The sequence below is a fragment of the Tinamus guttatus genome, unplaced genomic scaffold (assembly GCF_059628265.1).
Source record: "Tinamus guttatus ecotype Peru unplaced genomic scaffold, ASM5962826v1 Tinamus_guttatus_pri_ptg000249l, whole genome shotgun sequence".
Taxonomy (NCBI): Eukaryota; Metazoa; Chordata; class Aves; order Tinamiformes; family Tinamidae; genus Tinamus; species Tinamus guttatus.
In genome coordinates, this window is record NW_028288783.1 from 2,190,048 (window position 1) to 2,216,143 (window position 26,096).

Genomic DNA, 26,096 nt, shown 5'->3' on the forward strand with positions numbered 1-26,096 from the left:
CTGCAGATCCTAGTGCTGAAAACTATTACACTGTAAACACAGTTACTTACCATGGCAATGGTAATGGTGCAATCCTCAGAAGTTGGTTGCAAAACTCTCACTGAAATCAGTTGTAAAACTCTTACCCACCGCAGTGACACAGCACCAGTTGCTTGAAGCAAGGAACAAAATACACGCTCCCTGAGTGGGAGCTTTTAACTTTAATAGGGTTAGGCCTTTCTCTTTACACTGATGGAAGAATGATTCTGCAATTGCTTAGAGTTTGTATGAATATTGACACCGTTTGCAGAGAGGTCTGATTATTCCAGAATAGTTAAAAAAAAAAAATTGCAGGTCCTAAAAACGCTTTGGTGTTTAAGATATTCACATGTGTAGCCTCCACGTGTGGGAACATGTTCATTAGCATTTGTTAAGTTCTTCTGCAAAATGTTTTCATGGCATCAGTACAGAAATGCAAAGCTTTATTATCCACAGAAATATCCGCACAGTGTGCATGTCTGTTTTTGCTTTAAGTTTTATTTCATCTCCAGGTAATGCTGAAAAGGCTGAAAACACACTTTGGCAAAAGGTACTAAGTAATGCTACTGTATTAAACCTGTTGTAAATTTTTGACAGTTATTATGAGGTTGAAAAAAAAAGAGTGGTGAACAAGTCAGGTCGAACTGCGGATTCAGCTAAGTCCATATCCTGTGTGCATCAGCAATCAACAGCCGGTAGAAGGGAGTGAGAACAGAGCAAGACACAGTTTTATTTATATGCTCTCCTTGCGTAGCTCAGGGCGATTTGTAGCTCGGGGTACCAATATGGCATCAGAAATTGCATTCACTTAATTCATTTCATCTTCTAAACAGTAACTTACACCAAGAACTTTTGTTTCTGCATTACATTGATAATAAAAGACATTACAGTGCTTCTAAGGGTCTCTAAGGAGAGTAACTGTCCCATCTGTGTTTGCTTCTCTGCATGCAAATCCAAAGAATATCAAGAAATCTGCCACAGACACAGCCAAAAATCAGATCATATATAAAAATGTACATGTCATACTTACGCTCTCTTTCCTCACAACCGATAGAATCTGTGATTTTTGGTTGGTGTCACCTTCTCCTCATTAGCTCATTCACAGCTCATTCAAAGTGACAGTCCCACGCTAAGAAAGCACTGAGCCTAGGGCAGTTGTCACACAAAACTGGGTGCCCATAAATGGCCCTAGTCCCTTATCCCACCAGGAAAGCACATAAGAGGTTTCCTTTCTATAGACGTGCGAGTGTCCTCAGTCAGGAGGGGTTCTGCACTGGACTGTCCATACCAGCCAACACCACCTCCCTTTTCGACTGCAGAAGCTGGGAGATCTATGCCCTTAGGTGTTCGGTAGCACTGGGAATTTGGGGTCATGCTCTCAATTCCTAACTTGCCCCTCAGAGGGCACAGATGTCAGTTCGAGCACCTGGGCTTTGTAAAGACTGGCTCCTGTCATGGATAGGCATACAGCCACCAGTCCTGGAAGAAAAGCACTTGTTACAATTTCCCAAAAGCTTCACTAACTACAGTAAAAAAAATTCAAAAGCAGAAACACCATAGATCCAAACTGTGCTCAGCCAGAATAAACTTTTATAAAAACGCTGGCAACCATTGTGCATAGCATCTACAGTTAAAATTAGTCTCGTAATAGCAAAATCCTTTTTTTTAATGCATTTTTTTTCCTTTAGTGATAATCTATAACAAAACCATTAAAGCTACAGTGGCAGTTAAGTTACTAATATTCTTTACAACTACTCCACTTTAGAACTGGAATTCAGCTCTTTGCAAAAGCCAGTATAACAGTTTGTACCTTTTGTTTCTCTCTTAGGCTGCTTTCCAAAGTATGGCCACGTTCTCCTCGTATCTGAACCCCATATTTTCAGTGCTCAGGTACTGAACTGGAAGACATCGATGCTGAATCTGCCCAAATAATAGCTCCCCATATACAGTGACCACATCCTCAGTTTTGTAGCATACAGCATGTTGATTACCATAGCTTTAACGTACAGATGCATAACAAATGAGCTGTGTCTTGCTAAGGTAAGATGTGGAAAAAACCTCTTAAAAAACAACAAACAAAAAACCCCACAACCTTTGAATTTCTTGCTTTCCTTTGTCATGTCCTTAGTATACAAGAATTTAGTATAAGGATTAAAACATCAGTTTTAATGCAATAAATTCTAAGAGTCTTAGAATCCCCTGGGAACATCAAAATTCTGGGCTCTGCTTTTGATTGAAGTAGATTTCCCTTGCAAGCCTCTAGCGTCTTCCTCGATGTCTTTGCTTCTGTTTCCTCACACTCGAAAGTAGAGCTTACTGAGCTTCTCAAAATCTGAGAGAAATTATGCATTTACGAATTTATAAACTCAACAGTAGAAGATGACAGACATTCTCTGACATACCTCTAGACAGATACAACTGCTTATCTGAGAAAAAAAATGATTTTACAGCCTCTAAAGCCAAGCAGAAGGCAGGATACATCCCATCTGAGCAACCAGCAGCTTCACTTTTACATGGGAAGAAAATGACCTGAGTGGCTTGAATTCAAGAGTGCTTTCTAGGAATACACAGGTACCTAATTCCTCTCCATCATCGTGCCTCAAAATTTTGTCTTGGAGCTAACCATCTAGTTTCTCAAGATTTAAAATACCTAAAAACACTGATGTTACATTCCACGACTTGTGGATGTACCTCCAAGATCATCGACCTATTTTGTTTAAGTCATGAAGTCATGTAACTGATTTGTTAGCATTCAAAACATAATCTATACCAACAGCATTTCTTTTCGAAATCATCAGCAGTATAGGTGAAGCTTAATAGCAGATCCATTAAGTTTTTTTTTCCTTGCAGAATTTTGTTGTGTGGCTGCAGTTATGATTAAATCAGTCTAAAAACCCACTGTGTAGCAAGGAAAATACCTTAAGTAGATACTGAATAAATTGCTGATTTTCTACGGGAGTCAGAGGAGCATATAAAGCGTTTGAAGATACGCTGCAAAAATATATGACATTTTGATTCAAATAAACTTGCTAGGCAACAAATTCCTCGGAACAGCTCAGCACACTGAGCTATCTATCATGAAGATAGAGAACTATCAAAGTTCTCTTCCACTTCTCAGCTGTCTTGAATTTATTAAGGCTCTTCTACAGAAGCTTATTTTTTTACGCAGAAATCACCTGGCAGTTCTTTGGAAGGTATTTTGCTAAAAAAAATCCCCCGATCAGAGACAACATATAAACTCCTGCTGCTGCTCCACTCATTTCAGTTTGACCAACATGGAAAACAAGTCATTCTGATACTACCTGGTAGCCTTCTGGGCTTCTGTAATGGCTAATGTGCTTTCAGCTGCATTCTAATTCATTCCCCAAAGAACAATGTGAACTGTAAAACAGAGGCAGGACAGGAGGGAATGGGAGAGAGGACGAAAGCGACAATCCCCCCTTTTCTGCTATTGATTATTTATTGACATATTTTTATGACCAGCAACTGTATTTTAAGTGTGAATTAACTCTATAGTCCTTCTCTTATTTTCTTCAACAATTACACTTATAATTCTTCCACAATTAGAGACCAACTGTCTTAAAACACCTTATAATCTTTGGCAAAAATGAAATTCACTGTTAACCTTCTTAACTGTTAAACTGTTGTTCTTGCTTATTAACAGTATAAATTGTATTAGGATATTAATTTTAAAATTAAAGTTGTTGCAAATCATTTTAGCAATCTTTTCTTTCCTTCATCCTACATGCTGGTCCACAAACACAAAATTTGATTAATACAGCTTAAACCCTCACCAAGTTGCACTGCCAATTCCCGGGCTAAACAGCAGTAAAACATTAAACCATGATAGCTTACAATGGTACATTGATCAGATTGCTGCATTGTTTAACAGTAAGAGTTTAGAATAGCTGTATTTATCATAATATATTTAACGGGAATATGGAGAGCCCTGCCAAATTCTCCAGGTTAAAGGTCAGACTTCCTCATAAAGCAAAGCTGATCCCATCCCTGTAACCTCGTAGAGGAGGGAGCTGTGTCAAACCTAAAGCAGATGTCCCGTCAGCAGACTTTAGTTCACCCAGACTAAAAACATCCAATCCCACAGTATGAAGTAGTTTAACCTAGTTACCACTGACACCTGCTAAATCAGTGACATACATAGGAGAAAAAGCAAAATGTTCTCTTCTCTGCATAAAGGCATATTGAAGGAAACAACTTTTAAAATCCATAAACTTTACCCAAAATCAAAAATGAGAAACTGTTAGCACCATAAAAATCAGATGAGCAGTAGTTATCAAAATGACAGGGTTATCAAAATCACTATGTCTATTTTGTTCTCACTGCACTATTTTAATAGGTGAGTGCCAATCTAAAATTACTAAATGAAAAGATGTTAATCATTTCCATCTGCCAAGAGTAACACATTGGCTCCTGAAAAATACTTGTCAAAATCATACATTTCAACACTGTCAAAGTTCATCAGAGACGCAAGTCTATCCAAGGTTCAAATGTGTCCACCACTGTGATGGAGAGCGTGATGGCTCCATAAGCCAGGTCACTGCTTGTAAGAGAGGCCACACTTATGATTTTGTTTTTCAGGTCCTAAGGCACGGGTGTTCTGCAGTAAGAATGAACCACAAAATATTTCATGGCCCAGTTTCTGAAGAAGACTGTTTCTTGGTGTCTTTATTAACATGGCAAATGTATTATAGACAACTCTGAAAGTGCAAGGATTACAATATATACCCCAGCTGTTGCTTTTTGCTCTAGGTGCAAATATTCTGTGCCCTCTTGAAGGGGATAGTCCCAGTACGAGAACATTCTTGACACACCTGAAGGACTTCCAACAGCTAAGTCAGTGCTGAATTTTATGATCCCCGTACTTAAGAGCTACTGCTAGATCCCTGTGACAAAGGAGGAACAATTGCATTCAGTGAAATGATGGGATGCCAATTCCCTGAAGGACAGCTACTAACCGAAGTACAAGAATAACAGGCTCTTAACATTCCCAGCTATACTGAGACATTGCTCTCAAAGGTAAAGACAAAATCCAGTGTTGCAAAACTCTTCTGCAAAGCCACAAGTAGAACTTGTTCTTAGAATAAAGGAAGTTCAAACTTAGAATTTGCTTATAAGTGAAAAAAAAGGAAGAGAATGCAACTTCTCTCTAAAAAGTGTGTCCACAGGAAGGATGGCTGGCAAGCACATCATACACTCACCAAGACAAGAACTGTGAAAATGTAAACATCGCTCCACATTGATGACCTGCTTCTAGAGGGTTGCTGCCAGACATTCTAAGTTATCGTATTTTAATTCTGCTTATCAAGTGGAGGACTTGTATGAGTCTATTTCATTAAGGCAAAGATTGGCTGCCAAAAAAAACTCTCATTCAGGGGCTTTCATTTTCACCATTATGCAAAACTAGACCATGAGATTTGGACAAGGATCAACACTTCTGAAAAAGTTCAGTTCAGACTTCAGGGTGTTCAGCTGAACATCCAAAAGTGAAGACCTTCAGAATCACCTGTCAGTTCTGAACATGGAACCGGCAGGGTGCTCATTGGAGAGAGAATACGCATTTACCAGGACTGCAGTGGAATCAGTGGCAGCTGGAACAGAACAGCCGGAAACTCATTTTGGTTTTTTTTTTTTTTCTTTCTTTTTGCAGCTATCACAATTAACTCTAATGAAAGCTTCAGAAACTTTGGAATACTTGATAATTAAAGAAACTTAGAAATTAATTTGAAAAAAATAATCTTATTGTAAGTGTTTGTAATCAGTGTGATTTCAAAATCTCCACATTCTTTGCTGGGATTGCTGGTTGCTTAGTTACAGGACACTTATCCTCAGCTATTTAACAAGATGCCAGAGCCCAACACTCATGGTTTGTTCCTCAAAGAAATTCAGAAGCAGCAGCTTTACATTTCTGTAGTCCAGCACCCTTGTCCAGACTTCCTAAGGACACGGAGCAGGTTCTCTTAGGCATGACTGAGAACTGGGTAGGCAGGACCAGGCTCTTCAAGACCACATATAGCATTAGGTCACCTGCCTTCCTCTTAGGTATTGGAAACTTTAAAAAACAGGTCACTGGCACAATCTTAATCAGTCTCATCCTCAAGACAAGAAATTATGGTCCCAGTTTAGTATAAGGCAGATGTTTGAGTTCTAGCCCAACAACAGCAAGGACAGATAATCGACATTGTATTAATCATCCCTATTTGAGGGGAAAAATGGTTCTGGATACTATGATGCCCTTCGTAGCAAGAACTTGACTGCAGAAAATTCATTTGTGTAAGATCTCCACTTCAGAATAGCTCAAGAAATGACAGAACAAGAAAAAATATCTATAGCTTTACTGGTTTTTCTTTTGAATATAAAATATCTGTTGCAGATAAGGCAATAATGTCCATATTTCATTTCTATAAATATGTGCAAAGTAATTCTTTTAAGTTTTTAATAATAAATTAATGTTCCGTTCTCTTCTTGTTGTCCTTCTTTATCTTTTTGCTCTTTCCCACCTGTTTAGATGATTCTTCCTGAAATAAAAAACAAGCAAATCAAAACTTTAAACCAACATTCTTACACACTGTTAATACTATCTCCAGGTCGTCTATAAAACTTACTTGAATATGGATAGTGTTCATAATATACGGGTATTCGTGACAATTTTTAACAATTGTAGAGTATTTAATCAGAAAGTTTCCTTATTTTTGCTGCTTACCTTGCTATTTTATAAACTTCTGCCTTCAACAAGGCTGAAATTACTAGCTTAACATCTAGAAAGTGGGGCAGGGTCTAACCTCACTGTCTGACATACCTACATCAACAGAAACCCCTAATGCAAAACGAATCTAAGCCATTTCTGCTCAAGAAGGAGCTGAGCAGTACAGGAGAACTAGCACACTATATTGCAAAACTCCTCCCAGTGAGGATGTGACTATATCAGAAGATATACTACTATAAACCCGTACACTGAAAGCAGCTTCCTAAGTAAAACAAACCTACGCTGGGAAAAACAAAACTCTTACAGTCTTACTGCATCAACATTGTATCATGTAGCCTACTCTGACTGTCAATTCTAAAAAACATGATATTTCTTCACATCAGAAAACCAATTACTGAATGAGTATTTGCACTTTCTGAGTTTCAAGGACTGCAGTTATAGGGTTTGCTTGTGGTTTTTTGGTGAATTTCAAAATACTGTTAGATTAGGCTCACTAATTAAATGCAGTAAGCACTCGCCTTGGGCACTTCCCAGCATAGTGAGGAATCTGCCACTACAATCCACAGAACTCTTGACAGGACCCTTCCCTCTTGTTCTTGGCATGGGAATAGACCCTAAGAGGGTGTTTGAATTTTGCCATTCTGAAGAAAGTTAGCTAAAAATATACTTTCTCAGGAACACTTCCACAGGACTAAAATAGCCATTACTGTAGCTTCCATCTATTCATTTTCCAAGAGATACCAATAGCAAAGCATATTGGCTAATACACAATGAAGAAATATGGTCTGACTGAAGTAATTAAAATTGAGAATTAATTTCTGATATTACACTTCCTCTTGAGAGTAAATGCTTAAAAAATTGCATATAATTTTCTATAGTATAAGCAAGACACACACACACACACAAAAAAACACTGCTCAGGTGATAAAAAGGGGCAATCAGTAAGCATAGCAGACGCCTCTAAACTGCAAAAAGTACCCGATAAGTGAAGGCAGACGAATTGTGGCTGAAGGCTGAGCATCCTTCTCAGCAACCTTAACAACTTTTATTTACATGAGACAGTTGCATTTTTTTTTAAAAAAAAATCCATTTTTAATTATTTCCTTACACCTTAAACTTTACCCAGCTGGCAATTATGTATTTTAATGTGCATACACATATTTAATATGCTGCTGAGAGAAAGAGGAAGATATATGCTGAAAAACAGGAATATTAGCTTATTAAATTTCCTATGCCCCTTAGGAGGTAAAATGCCATTGAAAGACATTTGGGACTTTGTCTCCTGAGTCATTTAGGTCTCTCTGAAACTTCTTCCATTGCTTTCTGCTGAAACAGTTAAGGTTAATTGGTTTGCATTTCCCTAGTCTAGCTTTTTTTTTTTTTTTTTTTTTTTAAATAGCACCCATCGCCTTCTCTGTTAGTCAATGAAGCTGTACTATGTTCTATCCTATAACTCTGAAAACTTATTTGGATCTAAGAAAGTTTTGACTTTAAGTGCCTACTGGTGACAGGGATTCCCAAGCTCAGTCCGCCTACACACACACACACACACACACACACACACACAGAGAGGCACTGGCAGGGGTGGCCTGTGTAACCATGAGAAGCCCCGGCAGCAAGTGCCAGTCCCCGGTATGTGCAGAAGGAGTCACATTATGTCCCCCATCTGCCCCTAACCCTTAAATTCAGGTTGTGCACTGATCCCCTCAACTGCTGCCACCCTTCTGTGAACACCTGTGAACACTTACAAAGCAGCTCCCTAACTTCATTCCCTGTATTTTCTGTATTCTTTCAGACAAGGGTTCTGTGGAAGACGGAGAGCAGGCACCGGTATCTGTTCAAAGCCACCTAATGCAATGGGAAATTACAGACAGGAATGGAAAGACAGCTCCCAGCTCTGCCTGGAGGCAGGCACAGTAGCAGCAAGGACATGCAGTCAGCTTCACGGTTTCCTTCTCTGAAAGTTTTTAATAAAAGCACAGCTGTGCTGTATTTTCATCTTAAAGTGGACCGCATACAAGGCGTGGTATAATATTAAGACCGTCATTTCTGAAAATCATCTCTGTTGCTAAACAGTAACTAAAAAGAAGCAACAACAACAGCAGAAAAAAAGCTGGTCAAAGGAAATGGCTTTAAAGCAAACCCTGGTATCTTTCAAGACAATACTGCTACATATACAACTTGACCAGGAGTTCCTTCTAGCAGTGCCTTCAGGAAACTTTCTTTTCCCAGCTGCACCTGTACATTACTGGAGGGAAAAACTCATTATTAAACTTTTATTTTAAGAGACTACTTTTCAAGAAATATATGATAATACAGGTATCTCACCATCTAACAGCATCATGTTTTTTAGAGTTTTTTTCATTTTTCCCTCTTTTTACAACACTGCCAAACAACTGAAAAAATACACAAATTTTTAAAGAGAACAATGATGATTTGTGTAATCTGAAAAACGAAAACTATTCTTAGTCTTTGCAATGATCCTACACTTACTATGAATGCATCAAAGCAACTAGAAGATGAAATTTAGTATTGCTTTTCTTCCTGCTTCATCTGAACAGTAACAGTTTCTGTAAGTTATCATATAAATACCTTCACTCTAAACGGTCATAACTTACCACTGAATGCACATAGTTGCATTCCACAAGGATTGTTCTTGCACAGTTATTGATGTGCTTAAAACGGTCTGGTCCCAACAGAATACCTCCATACCAGCGAGACACCACAACTAACACATTGTGGACATTCAAAATCTGTTAAAGAAAAAAAAAGAAACTTCTTTTTTAATCTAGTTTTGCTGCTAACATTCATCTTAAACACAGAAGGGACCTACCTTTTTTGTACTTTCAGGAAGAATTTACAGTCACCTCTGTAAATTCCTCTCTATGTCACCTCTCTATGTTTCACATAGACATGTTATCACAGAGTAACAAAGACAAGTCAGCAGTTCTGTTGACTGTCAGCAGTATCCTTTTTTGAGCTTTTACCCAAAGGGAACTTCACAGTAGAATGAGTCACCCTTCGGAGAGGGACAAAGCTGTCTCATGGGCACTGCAGTTGCTCATCCATGTGTCAAAGTCCTCAGATACTATTTATAGGGACATTTACTCAGTTATGCTTTTTTTTTTTTTTTTTTTGACATGGCACATTATTATTTCCAGAGAATCCCTGCTATTAAGCAAGTCATCTATCCACATTTCTCAAATGCTGGTATATGCAGCTAATGACAGCCAGGGGACACACAGACGAGGCATGGGCCACGTAGATACTGGAAATGCCATAGCTAGGGCTGTTGCCATTTGCAGGATTTCAGCAAGGGCAGCTGGAGGATATGCAAAACCCTCTGAATCTTACAGGTTTGATTCATGATTCCTTGCCCACCAGGAGGAGCTTTCCATGCTCCAAACAGCATATATGCACATACTTCATGCTGATGGTCTTCATTAGCAAATAGGACTGAAAAGAACTAAAGCTTTATACGGGGTTTTCAAAACTATAAATAAACAAGGAGAGAATTAAACAGAAGATAAAATTATGATTTCTTTTGTTGACATATAAGCCAAGAAACACTGAAAATCTTCAACACCTTTATTATTTTGTTTTTCCCTGTATACGTTACTTGGGGTTCTGCTCATGGACTTGCATCATGCTGCTGAATCACAACTTTCTATCTCAGTTCACATCTAGCAATAACTTTGCTGAGAGAATATTATTGCAAACCCTGAAACTAAGAAATATGTGAACATGAAGGCTAAGGACCCAGATGGGAAACAGCAAAAAGAAATATATAAAGCTATCAAAACAACTCCCTCATTCTCACTAGCTTTTCCATTTGAAGTCCAACTCTGTAAGTTCAAATAGTATTATTAAGAACAATAAAAAGAAATAGAACAAAATACTGAGCTGAGGCCAGGCTTTCTGTCTTGTGCATCAGTTTGTTCCAGTTTTCATTTTCTGTATACCTACGTCACATAGCAAGTTTAGGAATCAAAATTTAATTCCCTTTGAACTCTTCAAATTATTAACACAATCTACAAATGGTACTAATTTTTATGATCAAAGAGTGGAAAACTATGTATTTTTTATATGCATGCAGCACTATACTTCTCTATCATGTCCAAGAAAGCAACCATCGATTGGACTAAGAGCAGAACAAGAATTAAACAATGCCAGAAGCCCTAAGTTTAATTCCTATAACCTGCATAAGATGAAGAAGACGTCCTCCTGCCGCTGTCTCCCCATCATCTTCGCAATCCTGTAAGAAGGTCTGCTTATCTTCACAGTATATTCTTTAAAAAAAAAAAAAAAGAGAGAGAGAGAATAGAATGGATTAACATTTTCACATGATTACTGAAGTCTCAGAAATCTTTCCTAAAGACGCACCTAAGGGCACTTACATGAAAATAGGATGAGGCTTAGTGTAAACCACGAATATTTATCTGTACAGAATAATATGAGTTACAAATTCTGACTACCTCAAATTAACTCATAATCCATTATCAGTGCAAAGTCCCTATTAAGAAAGCCCTCTGGTTGTAAGCCCTAAGCCTGGCTGAAACAAAGTCTATCAGAATAAGTATGAATTATGGTGTAGGAATGAATTTGGAAGAACTATGACAAAACTACTATTAATAATTAGTTAAGTCTGGATTTCAATGTGAAACTATTACTGAAATTCAGCTTCAGATTCTCCATGCCATCTACTGAGCCCTCCTCCAGAACAAAGCTGTGGCACAGTTAAAGGTTTATGCAGGGAGCACTCCAGAAGCCTCTGGAGTCTCTTGTTTTTCATACAAAGGAATGCAGTCCAGATCTAATTTTCCAAAACCAATTCTCACAGACATCTACTGTTGTTACCCCCATTGATTTCATAACTTCCCATTTACAGGTGACCAGATGAAAAATATGAAGGAACAAGAATGTCTCTGGTACTTTTTAAAGTCTGTTTAGATGGCATGACCAGAAGTAGTCAGAATAGCAGTAGTGACAAAAGAAATCCTTTTTAAAGAAACCTTAACTTGAGGAGACTTGTTGGGGAAGAAAGCTCTCAGCTGTTCCAATTCTCATGTGTCACTAGCAGTACGCCAAGGTCTGACTAAATGGACTGGTTTCCACTGTGCTGTTTCAGATGACTGGTTCCTCTAGCAGTGAATGGGCTCCTTTCCCATTCACTGGCCCCATCGTGGGCTAGGCTCTTCAGAAAACCTGCATCGCTCTACATGGACTCAGACCCATTCATTTCACATACTCTGTGTTTGCAAAAGTTGCTAGAGATGGGCTGCTGCAAAACCTATTCCTCATTTTTCCCAAAATTTCAATTTTTGCAGAAATTTCATATGCCAGATGTGTGCTTCAGGCTTTCAATTTTATCTCTTTTTGGTTGTTTCTAAATATAAGCTCAGGAATAAAAAGTGATTTTGCTCACATTAAAAAGAAAAAGATTTATTTTGAGATGATTTAGCATTTCCATGCTCACACATCCTCACATATGCTCACACATCCTAAAGAAAGTATAACAATGTGTTTAAATCCACTTACAGTCTTCCTTTTTATTAGTGACACTACTTCACTATCCTAAAAATCTTTTACTATATGTTTTACTTTCTTAATCTCAAATTAAAAATAAAGCCTAAAATCTTTAACATAGGAATAAGAACCCTATTTCTGCACAGATTTATTAGCAAAGAACTTCTTTAATGGATTTTATTCATTTTACTTTATTTTTTTTGTCAAAAAACAAATCACTGAAAAATCACTATTCAGCTCTCACCTGTATGCATATATGTTGTGGGTAGCACTTGCAATTTTCTTATTCTCATATAATTTTTCAAGAACTCTCTTTACCTTCAAAGAGAAAACAGAAATAAATTTACTTTTACAATTTTTTGTAAGCACCCTCTCAGCTGAAGTGCTAAACAAATGCCTTCTTTTTAATAACAAAATGAAACAGTTTTAAACTTTGACATATTTAGCAATAAAATAAATATTCAAAATACTAACTCAAGGAACATCTTATCAGTACCCTAAAGCTAGTTTTAAATTCTTTTTCTGGGATATTGAAAACAGCTGTTCCTTGAATTTGTACATGGTGTGCTTAATTCATGCTAATGCCTAATATGTAAAAGCACCAATCCATTTCATAAAACAGGAGAGGCAGCAAGATCTAGAAAACAGTTTCAAATCAATATTAAACATGAATTGCACCTTACTGCTTATTTCAAAAACAACCTTACGCTGGAATAATATGACACAACTTGACAGTATATGCGTTACATACTGCTTTTTCCAATGCCACAAAACCATGAAAGGTTAAGAAAATTTTGCTGTTTCACTTTTAGAGCTTTCTCAAACCAACTTTTTCAGTGTTTCCATTTCACAACAATTCTCTTTAAATTCTCTGTAAAGGTCAGAAAGCGTCAGCATTTCCCGACAACAGATATTCCCACCACATCAATATTAGTTCATCTCTGGTTTCTAATTAAACAAGATAGCAATTGCTTAACCCTTATCAGCTGGGTCTAGCAAAGAAGAGAGCTTTGGTCAAGGCATTGTTTTAATAGATCATACATAATTGATATTACTTTGAGCAAAGCATTACTGAAGTTGAGAAAGTTTGGGCAAACATGCCAGGCAAACAAATTGCTTTCCATTCAAGAGAAAAATGTCTCTGTGGAGTAATCAATATGCATACTTAATATTTGTTTTAGTTATACTGTGCCGTTTCCAATTCTTCTGGAAGAAATTCAAATAAAAACTTACAAAAATTACCTCAAATATAAGATACCTCAACGAAAAATTTATATTATTAATGAGAACATTGCCTCAGACACTATTTTCTTTTTTTTCCCCCTAAAGGGCATACTGAAGACAACTTATATTACTTAATACACACTCATAAAAGAAATAGTAAATGTGTTTAGGATACAAAGCCTATGAAATGATCACCACCTCTGACATTAGTTATCTGTCAGGTCCTAAAAACGTCTTAAAGATGCATTACATGTCCGTATTAGCAAGGAACCTCTGACAGAGGTGCCTTACAGCTAGACAGTAGCATACCCTTCTCGATGCTGCAGCTCTTTAGCCGTCTTTTCCCTGTTTCTCCCTTCTATTACTGTTCTCTTTCAGATTATCTGAACAATAAAGTCTCAAAATTAAGAGATGTAAATTCTCTACATGAGTCAGGCACCTGCTCATAAAAGACACAAAAGATCCTTAAACAACAGGTCAGTTCTATGCACCATTTAACAAAATCAATGTTAAGTCCAACAGCGATGTATTTTTTAAGCACTAGAACGAGCCAAAAGGCAACAAAGAAAAGCAATGGTACTAAATGCAGCTTGCTACATGAAATACGTCTATTGCTTTCCTTTTCCATATGGTTTACGGTAGCTTATTCTGTTACATAAACAACTACAGTACTAGTCTGGCTGTCATTGAAAACAACAGAAAAAGTGAGATACCAGTATAAAAATACTCAATAAAAGAGTTTACACAGCAATCTATATACTGTATGTACTGTATTAAAAAAATCACAGCAACATACAGATGATGCAGATGAAGCATTATGGGCACGCACTGATCATATCACAGTTGATCAAGAACCTGGCTTTTATTACAAGTGCAATGCTTATCCCACCCTGCATATCTCTTGGCTTGCTTTCAGAAAAATGAATCCATACCAAAGTAAAACTGCTGTCTGGAGATTGATCAAGTCTCACTGTGTAGCAAGACTCAGTGAAAAAAAACGATGGATTTGTCCCTTGGGGGATTGCTCTCCCTTTATACTCACCATACATCAAAAAGTTTTGACCTGAAATTTCCAGGTCTATTCAGTTATGTGATCTTTAAAGAGAAGTCATAAAAAAAGTAATAATGTCTTTGTATGTAAAATTACTTTCCTGTTTTAAGTAAATACCATGCCTTTTGGAAATGCATGTCTGCTGGTTTGGACCCCCTTTAAGTAGGGTCTTACTCATAAATCATCACTAATGAGTGACAATATTAGAGAAAAAGAAAAGGAAATTAGACCAATTATTCTGATCTCCTCTCTTTCTGAAGCAACACTGTTCATAGGAACAGCTAAGAAAACTTTTGAGGTTCAGTGCTACTTTAACAAAAGCTATAATGGAGTGCTCTAAAACTCTCAGTAAGACCAGAAACATAATTACTATCACTTTACAAATAGTAAGAGAACAGTTCAAAAAAAAAAAAAAAAAAAAGAAGAAGCTGGGTTCGCAAAGCTAAAATTATGTCCAAATAAAGATAAGAACAAGAAGGTACAGATGGCAAGACAGATGTGAAAAGCATCACGAGGCAAGTCAAAGTTTTGGAAGTGTAAAAATGAAAGTAATAATAATAGTTTTTCAAACACATAAAGAACAGAAGCCTACCAGAAGTCCTTTCTGTCAACACATAATATAAAAATATAAAAAAAAAGACTCAAAGATACAGCTGTAGCACAGTTGCTGCATAGGAGTACTGCGGTTGCATAGCGTTTGTGAATTTAAACAGTAAGACAAGGATCATAACAGTGGCGACTTATCACAAAGCTAGGTTTCAGCACAAGCTGACAAAATGAATGCAGAAAAATGTATTAAATTGCTGAAAGTCGGGATGGATGCTGGAAAACAAAATATGGCCAGCCTACCTGGGAATACATCCACTGCTTGCCTATATCAGGCACAGCTGCACTGATTGATGGGAGCTGGTGCACACACTAATTGCACACAAATACAACTGTATAACCATGCTTATCCCTCTCAGTTAATTCTAGATGAAGATTTGCTTTAACCAGGTTTACTTTTCTATAGAATCTCTTTCTGGGGAAAAGATTTATAATATCATTTATTTCATTTTCCAAGCAGCATACGGCAGACTCAGTACCTTTCAAATATCATAATGCAAACTCTCAAGCTCCAAAAGGCAAATATCAGTGTTCTTTTACTCTCTCTTACATCTAAGGCACTTAACAGAAAGAAAAAGCAACATTGACTCTCTTCAGCAATAGAACTGGAGGACTACTGGGAAGAATTGCAAAGCAATTATTTAGCTGAAGGTGATAATGAAAGCTAAAAGCTGATGAGTACTCACACAATATTAGCATACACAGATAACACAAAACAAATAAATAGCTAATACCAATATTTCAGCAGTGTTTTGACACGTACAGACAAAAAAAACTCTTAAGAGTCTGTTCCTCAATCTCTACTAACTTGTTTTGGGGTCACCACAGGAGCCAAATGTGCCTGGAAGGTGCTTCTTCGGTCTGTGATTGGGTTTCCATGTTGTATCAATGGCAGTTCTTCGTCTACAGAATGCAAACAAGGAAACGTTTCTTTTTAGGGTACTAATATATATTACAGGGTTTATATAACTATATATTCAGGGTACTAATATATATATATATTATAAATATATATTTTCGTAAGGCATTAAACTTTATTGTAATTTTCAATATTATTAATTTGCATTACTCAAAGCCAAGCAAAAAACAGAAACTTAAGGTCTCTCTCTCTTCTAAACTATTTCATCAGAATTAGCAAGGAGATATTTTTACCTTCTTGGCTTTCAGATGTAATAAAATTTAACATTTTAACTGATTCTTCCTCAACTGGCTGGTAGTCCAGGAGAAAATCATCTTCATTATCTTCATCAACTTCTTCACTGGTTTTCTTATTATCTGGTTCTGCTAACAGAAGATAATTAACAAAACACTTCCAGATGTTTTTCTTCTAATTACAAAATGTAAAATAGTAATATTAATTACAGACAAATCATAAATATTTAGTCCAGTATTAGCTAAAATCTTGCCTAAAATTAGAACAGAACACTCATGATATGGGATCTGTGTACAATTGATTACATAATACCTTCCACTTTTACACTATTTCTAAGGTGAAAAGAAAATTAAATATTTACAATGCTACTGTTAATCTAGTCTGAATTTAGAAACCAAAATAGTCTCAAATCAGAGAGGTTTAGTCATTTATTGGTCACTTTTGGAAAAGTGTAAAGCTATAGTACAATACTACTTAATGAGGTTATAAAGTCATTAAATTTGAAACATCTCTCTGGACATTTTTCAACTGCTCTGGGAGTCTTACAATCTATTTGTCCTCATGCAAATGACATATGGAAAATAGCAGTCAATAGCAAAAGTATAAACAACACACTTTCATCACTCAAGCAACTGGATTTAGGGGGCGTCTACCATATAGACCAGTTAGTTTACCACAATCTAAATACCCATTTAGAGGTCCTATGATGGGTTTAACTCAGGTGTTTTCCAATAAAAACGTGTGATATAGCATGCTAAAAAGATCTAGAAAAAAAATAGTTGAAGTAGAAGCCATAAAGTCCAAATACGCAATAAATTTTCAATAATGACCTTGAAACTCGCTTTTCACTACCCCTTCCTTCAGCGATGCCAATGAGAAATATTTATTTTGATGTAGCAGCAAAATGCAGTTTACTGAAAGACTAAAATTAGCCCTACATTTTTTCTCTTCAGCTGTTTACTCCTCACAGAAGGAAGCCGAAGTTGTTTTCTTTTGCCACAAGTGCACGAGAGATGTATGTATGTCTCTCATGCTTTTAACAGCAGATTAGCAAAAGAAAAACAGCTCTTCAAAAGAACTATGACTTTACACAAATTCTGTCATTGTAAGCAACAGAATGCACCTCTTTGCAAGGGCAGAAAAATCAAAGAATCACTGCAACTCTAGTGATCGCATACATTTTCATCCCAATATAGCATAATGGGATTGAGATCGAATAAGACCATTTGTCTGCATATTCAACTGAACTTTGTCTTCTCTTCAGGCTACTCCCAATTTTCCAAGAATGCATTCAACACCACCAGTTAACTATTGCTATTCCTATGCAGAACGGATGAAAATGCATGACACCTTTTCCTGCTATCCCTTGCTATCCTTTTTCCTGCTATCCCTGCTATCACTGAAGTAATTCAATTGCTAAGAGAACTGAGGTCCTTGTTCCAGTTCACTGACACCCTCCATCTCTTTCTCTTATTGTTTTTTAGAAAAGGAAAATCATTGTGTTAAAACAATAAGTCATAAAAAATTAGAGACTGCTCTTTTATCTAGATCCAATACAAAACAGGACATAAAGCTTTAAGTCACAGTGAACTCTTACTTTGCAGTTTTTAAAAAAAAGTAAACAGAAACAAACAATTTTCTTAAGTACCTGGATCTGACGATTGTGCCTTTTCTATCAGAACTTCTCGTATCTTCTCCACCCATAAATAAAGAATACTTTCACCAAGGTTCTGTCTAGAAGTTGTTTAAAATTCACAATGAATAAGAACCCTTTTTTTTTTTTTGCACATTTCACTTGGAAAGTGTAATTAAAAACATTAAATAACATGCAGATTTCAGACATGTAAAAATAGTACATACAGCCTAGGGTGATAAAGAGCTTTGACAGGCTTGTTTAATCATTTATTTAGGCAGCTCACTGTGTGAAACTGCATCATTATACACTGTTTTTGTCACCAGTGATGGAGGAAAATAGGCAACTGATAAAAAGTGGCCACAGGGAAAGTGAAAGCAACGGAGAAAAGGGTAAGCTGTGCAGTCTCCCTTAATGAGTGACTTTTTGAAAGAATCCTAAGCCAGAGTGCCTGGCCTTAGAGCTTTCTTTAGTCAGCTATTCTATATAACAAAGCACTGCACTGCCAGTGATGAGCTGCTTCAACCACCTTGCAGCTGCAGGAGAGTCTTGGCCTTTGAGTTTGCAAAGCTTCTTCCTGGCAAAGGTGCCCCCTCCCTTCCCATGCCGGTGCTCAGCACACTGACATGTAGGGTTAAGTTTGAGGGACTGCATATTAGGGCAGTGGCAGTACAAGTGGAGCAGCCCAAACTGGACAGATGCGCTGGAGTTTGGGTGCAAAGCAGGCCTGTAGGAGGGGAGGAGCCGTAAGGATTTAGGTCTGGGAGTTCTTAGTTAGGTGGCACCAGTGAGAAGTATGTTTTTTACTTGTACATTCAGAGTTAAGTATTGTTGCCTTCAAGCACAGTGGCAACCAAACAACCCCAAAAAAATATTTAAACCAGTGCTTTAAAAATGAATCTTCAGAGTATTTTGATATGAGCTATGCACGTCTATCTCCAAACCAAAACTGAAGATTTAGAGCCTTAGGTAACTCGCATTTTCTCATTAATAATTTTATATTTACTGCCACCATCTGGGGCAAAACATAAGTACACATCAGTGACAAAATTACATTTTTAAATTCTGACTTTGCTAATTGTGCTCAATACTATTGATGAACAAAATCAGAAATTTAAACATACACATATTTCAATAAAAATATTCAATGAACTTATAAGGATGTTATAAACTTGCAGGACTCTCAAAATTTGGACAGATTCTAGAATAAATCCATGCCACTGCTTATCATATAGAAGCACCATTTCAATACACAAACAACTACATTTGTTTTAATTATGACATTTTAACTATAGATCCAAAAATGGAGCAACACAGTCCTCTGAAATATATTTACCATTTCCCATCTCATAGCATATTTCTTAATATGAAGTTGTTATTAGGAAATTCTTTGGAATGAGACAGATCAATCTGACTTTTCTGCTTGGAGCAAGTTATTAGCAATATCTACAGTTATAACTCAATTTCAACTTTTACCTTTTTTTTTAAAAAAAAAAAAAAAAGAAAAAAAAAAAACTTGCCACTTAGGTATCTAAGTCCTGAAAAAAAACTGTATTGTGTGAATAAAATTTTTACTTGTCAGTGTCCAAAAAAAAATCCAAGTATCTCTTGCATTTTTAAGTGCTTTGAGTCTCCCCAAATTGACTTGTGATCTGCCATTATCTGCTTTTCCCATCTTATTATGAAGAGTAATAACTAACAGTACAGTTCAAATTGTTTTAGATTGCAAAAGTAAGCAGTTTAGACAATCGGGGCTTAGAAGCAAAGTAAGTCACAAACAACACAGTACAAGAGGGATGTGGAGCTGCTGGAGAGAGTCCAGCGCAGGGCCACAAGGATGATCAGGGGCCTGGAACATCTGCCCTATGAGGAGAGGCTGAGGGAGCTGGGCCTGTTCAGTGTGGAGAAGAGAAGGCTGAGAGGGGATCTAATCAGTGTATACAAATACCTCAAGGGAGGGAGTGCAGAGGATGGTGATGGTCTCTTTTCAGTGGTGGCCACTGATAGGACTAGAGGAAATGGCCGGAAACTGAAACATCAAAAATTCCATAGGAACTTAAGGAAAAATTTCTTAACAGTGAGGGTGACAGAGCACTGGAACAGGCTGCCCAGAGAGGTTGTGGAGTCTCCTTCTCTGGAGATCTTCCAAACCCGCTTGGACGCAGTCCTGTGCTACGTGCTCTAGGTGTCCCTGCGTGTACAGGGGGGTTGGACTAGATGATCTCTAGAGGTCCCTTCCAACCTTAAGGATTCTATGATTCTATGAACTGCTAAGAAAAACACCTGCAAACCATGCACTGTGTTTACCTGATAATTACTCAGATAATTACACGGAGTTTGTGTCAGATCAAAGGCTTTTTAGAAATACTGTGCACATCAGTTGCTACTGCAGGGGCAGAGCACTTAGGTTAACCTGAGTTAGTGTTATATTACATTGGAGATCACTGTCTGAAACAGAGTCTATAACCACACATATGGCCTAAAGTAGAAACACATTCCCTTTCTGCTGCCCAACTAAAAATGACAAGAGAGCAGAAAGGCTTCTGAATGGCAATTGATATAGACAAAACTCAGCTCCCAGGGACTGACCCGAGCAACATAACTTAACCAACTGTAAAACTGCCCCAATTACAAGGCCTTGGAAGCACACTCTTCCTCTTTGCAGTGTCATGGGGCAAATTGCTCCAGATGCTAAGGAGAAAGTATAGGAACAACCTGCAGCAGCTCTACTTTTGGTAGAGTCTCCCACAACTCAAGTACCTGGACAGAGAATTAAGGTCAACCTCTGCTTCTTCTGCACCATTGAATATTTGTGATTAATATGATCTCATATAACTTTTACTGAGTGTCCTCTTCCATTTTTAACACTTCTATTTTATTTGCTTAAATTATCTGCTGCTTAATTAACTCAGTGACCTAAGATAAAAACTCTCATGCAGACTAGAGTACTGCCTTCCTTGTTGCATGCCATTAAAAAGCAATGCTTTTCTTACGCCCAGATTTCAGCATTTTAGGCATAACCATTTTTGCTTATTACATATTTCAGTTTTGTTCAGTCTACATTATCTGGGCATCAAAAAGGATTAAATAAACTATTACAATTTCTATAGTATACAGTACTACAAAACCATGTAATTGGAGTATTTCTAAATGCTATGTTTATTCTCATGTGTTATGAGCACTGCTAAGTTAGCTGCATGCTGTGACAATAAACTCTCTCTATTACTTTATAGCTAATGAATTCTTCACATGGTTTAATTTACTTTAAAAGCCTACTCATCCCTTAGCTGAAATTTTGTTAATAATTTTGTTTTGCCTATTTTCTCTAAGATATCAACAAATATTCTCACATCTTACAGTTTAATATTCAAATACAGAACAGATGCAGAAATTTTGCATTTCATAGCACAAAATTCTTTAAGAATCTCAAGAATTCTAAACAATCACAGATTAGGAGGCAAAATTAAGAATTTTATCCACAAAGAATAGCAGGTCTAAACAGCCAAAAAGAAATAAATCATAGGCTTTAAGATAATTAGTTGTTACAAAATGTCAAGTATAGTAAATATACAGCATATTTGACTGCTTGATTTATAAAAGAAACCTACTTTTGTATGGCTGTTGCAACAATCATTTTGTAACCGCTAATATGGGTACTTAGAAGCACACACAGAGCATGTCATGAAACTGGAAATCTACTGTCTCCTTTAAACATGTTCCACCCGCCCTTACTTACATGTATATTTCTTCTAAGCTATTTGCTAGTTCCATATAATCTTGTCCTCGAAGCCAAGAGGCACTAGGATGAAAAGAATACAATGAAAACTGTGCCCATACACTGATTCCAGCATCTCTAATGAGCTCAACAAATGTTCATTTAAAACAAATGGGACAGAAAACACAGAAGTAAAATGTTGCCAATTATTCCCGCTGAACATTATTTCTTTTTTAAAAATCTTGGCAAAACCAGAGCATCTAGTTTCCCTTCCAAACTGGGCTTACGTCTACCTCATTTTTCAGAGTAGGCCACTATCGCTCTGGAGTTGCCTGATATATCTGTAAGCTTTTCTTTCTGGCTCCTTCAGCACTGTAGCACCTATTACATTTACAAGATGAATTGTCATTGAGAGCTCCACGAGGCTGGCTTGGGAGAAAGAGTAAAATGTTCTTGCTTGAAACATCCCAATTCTGAGGATATTTTAATTCAAGGAGTCATCTGAACTGAACTTCAACTTACACTTTAAGCAATTAATGGTGGTAATTCAGAAAAGAGATGCAGATGTTCAAAAGAAAGAAAAAAAAAAAAACAACTCTTGAAATCTCTTGACAAGAAATTTCACTTACTTTAGTTGATAAATAGGCGGTTCCGCAGTTGGGTATCCTGGAGGCAAAACTACCTGAAAGAAACTTGATATATATATTCACTGGACTATATCTCTCAACAACCTGAGCTTCACTTACAGACTCTGATGTGGAGCATTAGGGTTACAATCACCTTTCCAAATGAAGAAAATAGTTGGCTTTGTTGATACGAAGAATGAAGAAAACCTTTACGTCTATGCTTAGGATTCCAATAATTGTTATACATACAAATAATATATTCCACTGTGTAGACTTTGGGCAATAAATGTCATACAAACAAAAGAAGCAAGGAAGCAGCTACATGCATGGCTGCTGGATATATTTAAGGGGCTCTGTACTTCTGTACATCAGTGTTACCTCTTCAAAATAAATCTATTATTTTCAGTACTGTACACATACAGCAGTAAGTCACTCAGGTTGATCTGATTTCATTTTCTGGTTTAGAAGTGGCCACAACTGGTTCACTCACTTCTATGCAAAGCCAATGTTAAGTAAAGCCTTCTGGAAAATCACTGAAATTAGTTTTCGACAGGCATGCAGGTTATGCAGTGTTACACAGAATGTTACAAGCACATCGATGAGCTATAGGAACTGTCACTGAAAAGCTCATCTGGCACTCTAATCCAGAAGCTTGTTGATCCATACTCAATCCCATTTAAAAGGGTTTCACGCTGCAACATGGTTTTGTGAGGTGGTCTGGTGGCATGTTCTGTGCCAAACTTTTAAAAACATTGCTTTAACAATACCTGCAGGCAGAGGGTCCATTTAGGTTGCTCCAGACAGTCACTGATCTTAATGCAATAGATTTTTTCATCTTCATCAACAACACACCAGTCATCACCATAGATGGATGAAAGGGCTTCAATTTCATCAAGCTAGAAAAGGGGATGCATTAAAATAAATAAGCATAATTTTGTGTGCCAGGAACAATTTTAAGACATGCTGCTCACGAGTTCAAGTGAGAAATGTGACAAGATTCACTCCCAGCGGCCGCAAAATCAGGGGCCCAATGCAGGCTCACACAGTGAAGTGACTTTGCTCAGCTCTCCCTTAGCCCCTGCACTGGCGCGGCCTTTGGTGGCCGTTGGTGGCCGTTGGCGCCGGGCTCTCGATACGTACCAGCCCCGCCCCGCCATGATGGAGAGGGCGGGGCCAAGTCGCCCCCGCGAGACCTTCCCTCGCCCCCTTTACACACACAGCTTCCCCGCGCGTGACCCCCTGCCCACGGCCGCTCACTTGCTGCTGGGCCGTGTCCAGCTCACTCGCCGCCATGGGCACCTGAGGGAAGGCGGGGAGCAGGGGAAAGGCAGCCCGCGGCCGCTGCCAGGCGGCAGTGCGCAGGCGCCGGCGGCGACGCATGCGCACTAGAGGCGGTGAGGCCGCCCGCCCTTCCCCTGCCAGCACCTCGCCCGGAGGGCGGTAGAGGGCGCGTGCGCAGTGCGCGCCAGCGGGATTGCGTCAGCACTTGGAGCCCAAGTGACATGGCGGAGGGGGCGCTCCATGTGTCTCGGCCTTGCTGTGTCCTGTCCTTGCCCTGGGAGCCGGAGCGCCGCGGGGTGTCCCGCAGGGTGGCGGGGCAGCGGCGGCACTCACAAACTTGTGACAGGAGGGAGACCAGCCCGTGGCCTGTGTCCCACGAGCCGTGTTCATCAAAGACCTGTTCTAATCGTGGTCCCGGATTGAACAAACCATCACATGCAGGAACTGCCCCGCATAACTAGGTCAACACGCAGCGCTAATAAATTGTTTAAAAAAACCTACTTCAGGCCTGTGTTGCCAAAGATTTAAGATTTCCTATTTCAGAAAGTTTTCATCTCCAGCTTTGCATTCTGGTCTTAAAATACACCATATAAGCAGTTACAATTCCAAGTCATTTTTATAGATAAGCTTGTGTTTAATGAGTGGCATACTTAAGATCACTTAATAAAAAGACAATTACTGAAAAATCACTGGTATTGTGTGAAATTTTCATTATACTTCCAGAAACGCAATTCATTTATCCGAGTTTCTCATAGGAAATTTCTCAAATAAGTTTCCATATCTGTTTTAAATACAGATCTGCTCAGTTAAAAAAAAAATCTTAATGTCTCTCTTTTTGCTTTTGTGCAAAGTATAGCTGGCACTTTTTTTTTCCTGCAGTTTGTAGTTCTTGTGCTTTTTTCCCCCCCTAATGTATTTTTATAACTGATTTATCTGTGAAAAGTTAAGGTTAAACTGCATTTTCCTCCAAAGTTGGGAGAATCTGCGCATGCCTCAGAGAACAGAATTAGAATCGAGAACAGTTGTGACAAATGGGACACACTTTCAAAAAAAATTTAAAGAAAAATAAAAAGATGCAACCAAAAAGAGACAAATAGAGGACTGTGTTACCAGCTGAATACATTCAGGATAGAAAAATACTAGCTAGGTTGACTTCCACAGAAATTATGTGAAGGTTATAGTGAATCCCACACTAAGTGTCCATCTATAATGTCCTTCTTTTGCTTAAAGGAGACCCATCATACTGGGATGTCCAAATGTGATATAATCCTGTTCTGTACGGAGCTGCTAAAGCCACAGCTGCAATTGTGTCCAATTTTAGCACCATCCTTCAAGAAGAATTAATAAAGTCAGGATTAAAGTGGTAAAATCAATCACAAACCTAGAAAACTTGTCATCCAAAAAGACTGGAGAGGAGTTTTTTAGTTTAAAGAGAAGTCTGAGGGAGGTAGGCATCCTTCATATGCCAAGGAATTGGCATAGAAGAGAAGATATGTTCGTCCACTCAGAGATGCGAAGTATATTTGATTTGGATGTTAGGGTATTTCAGATCAGGCGCTAGAAAGAACTTGTCAGTAATTAAGTTAGTCATCCCATGTAAAGGGAGGGGATGTGATAGAAGTGCCAAACTCTGTTGCAAGGACGGAGGCAATGCTAGGTACCGATGAAGCAACACCTTACCTTAAAGTGCAGCAAGGAAGATTCACACAATTACAGGGAAAAGCTTAGCACTGAACAGTTTATTGAGAAATTATGACTGAAAAGTTCTAAGAAATGTTAGACCTGGGTACAGTTAATCCTAGGGGTACAACAGATGAGTATGAAAGCAGTAATTCCTATGATGCTTATGTGTGTACATTCTTGGGCTTGTAGTTCTACTAGAGATTGCCAGTATTGCATAAGAGTGTAACCTGAGGGCAAACAGATCACAGAGATGGTCTGAAGTCAAAAATTTCTTATACGCTTGGACCTAGATTCCAGAAAAGTATGTAAGTTTCACACTCCTATTTTGGCTCCTAAATTTTCATTAAAATCTGTTGGAATTTAGAAGTTTAGAAGTATATTAGAGCATGTTTTTAATATGCATATCAGAAGTTAACAAACTATAATTTTGATGATATCTGAGCCAAAAATCTTAAATCTCACGTTCAGATGGCTCAGGGTAGAAGTCTGAAAAAATGTTCTTAGTGAATTAATCCATTCTGTATTAGTTGAAAGTAATGTATGTTGAAACTTATGTATGTAACACGACAAAGCTTTAATTTAAAAAAGACCTACAAAAGATGGGCAGTTAGTGCTGCATCTGGTTGTCCTACTATTATATTTTCTTATAAATCTCAATGATGCTATGAGACAGCTTTGAACTTCTTGATAGCAAAAGCTATACAGTGCTTGCACATTGTAAGTTGCTAGTTATGACATAGCTGAGCAAGTGAGTTTATGTGAATATTCACTGTATTTGTTATTAAATGATTTAAGGTTACTATTGGCAATATTTATGGCTTTTGTTATCTATCACCCCTATAAAAGCATTGACATG

At 37.8% G+C, this 26,096-nt stretch overlaps 1 protein-coding gene across 1 annotated transcript; it reads right to left on the bottom strand.

Moving 5' to 3' along the window:
- Window positions 1-6,356: 6,356 nt before the first annotated feature.
- On the bottom strand, window positions 6,357-23,612 carry IMPACT (impact RWD domain protein). Its single transcript, XM_088526674.1, has 11 exons — window positions 23,534-23,612; window positions 23,044-23,172; window positions 22,280-22,332; window positions 21,672-21,734; window positions 17,951-18,036; window positions 16,302-16,430; window positions 15,958-16,052; window positions 12,513-12,586; window positions 10,941-11,031; window positions 9,361-9,495; window positions 6,357-6,554 (listed from the first exon to the last, which is right to left on the bottom strand). Exons 1-11 carry the CDS (start codon window positions 23,567-23,569, stop codon window positions 6,483-6,485), a joined length of 963 nt encoding a protein of 320 aa, XP_088382800.1. The 5' UTR covers window positions 23,570-23,612; the 3' UTR covers window positions 6,357-6,482.
- Window positions 23,613-26,096: the final 2,484 nt, after the last annotated feature.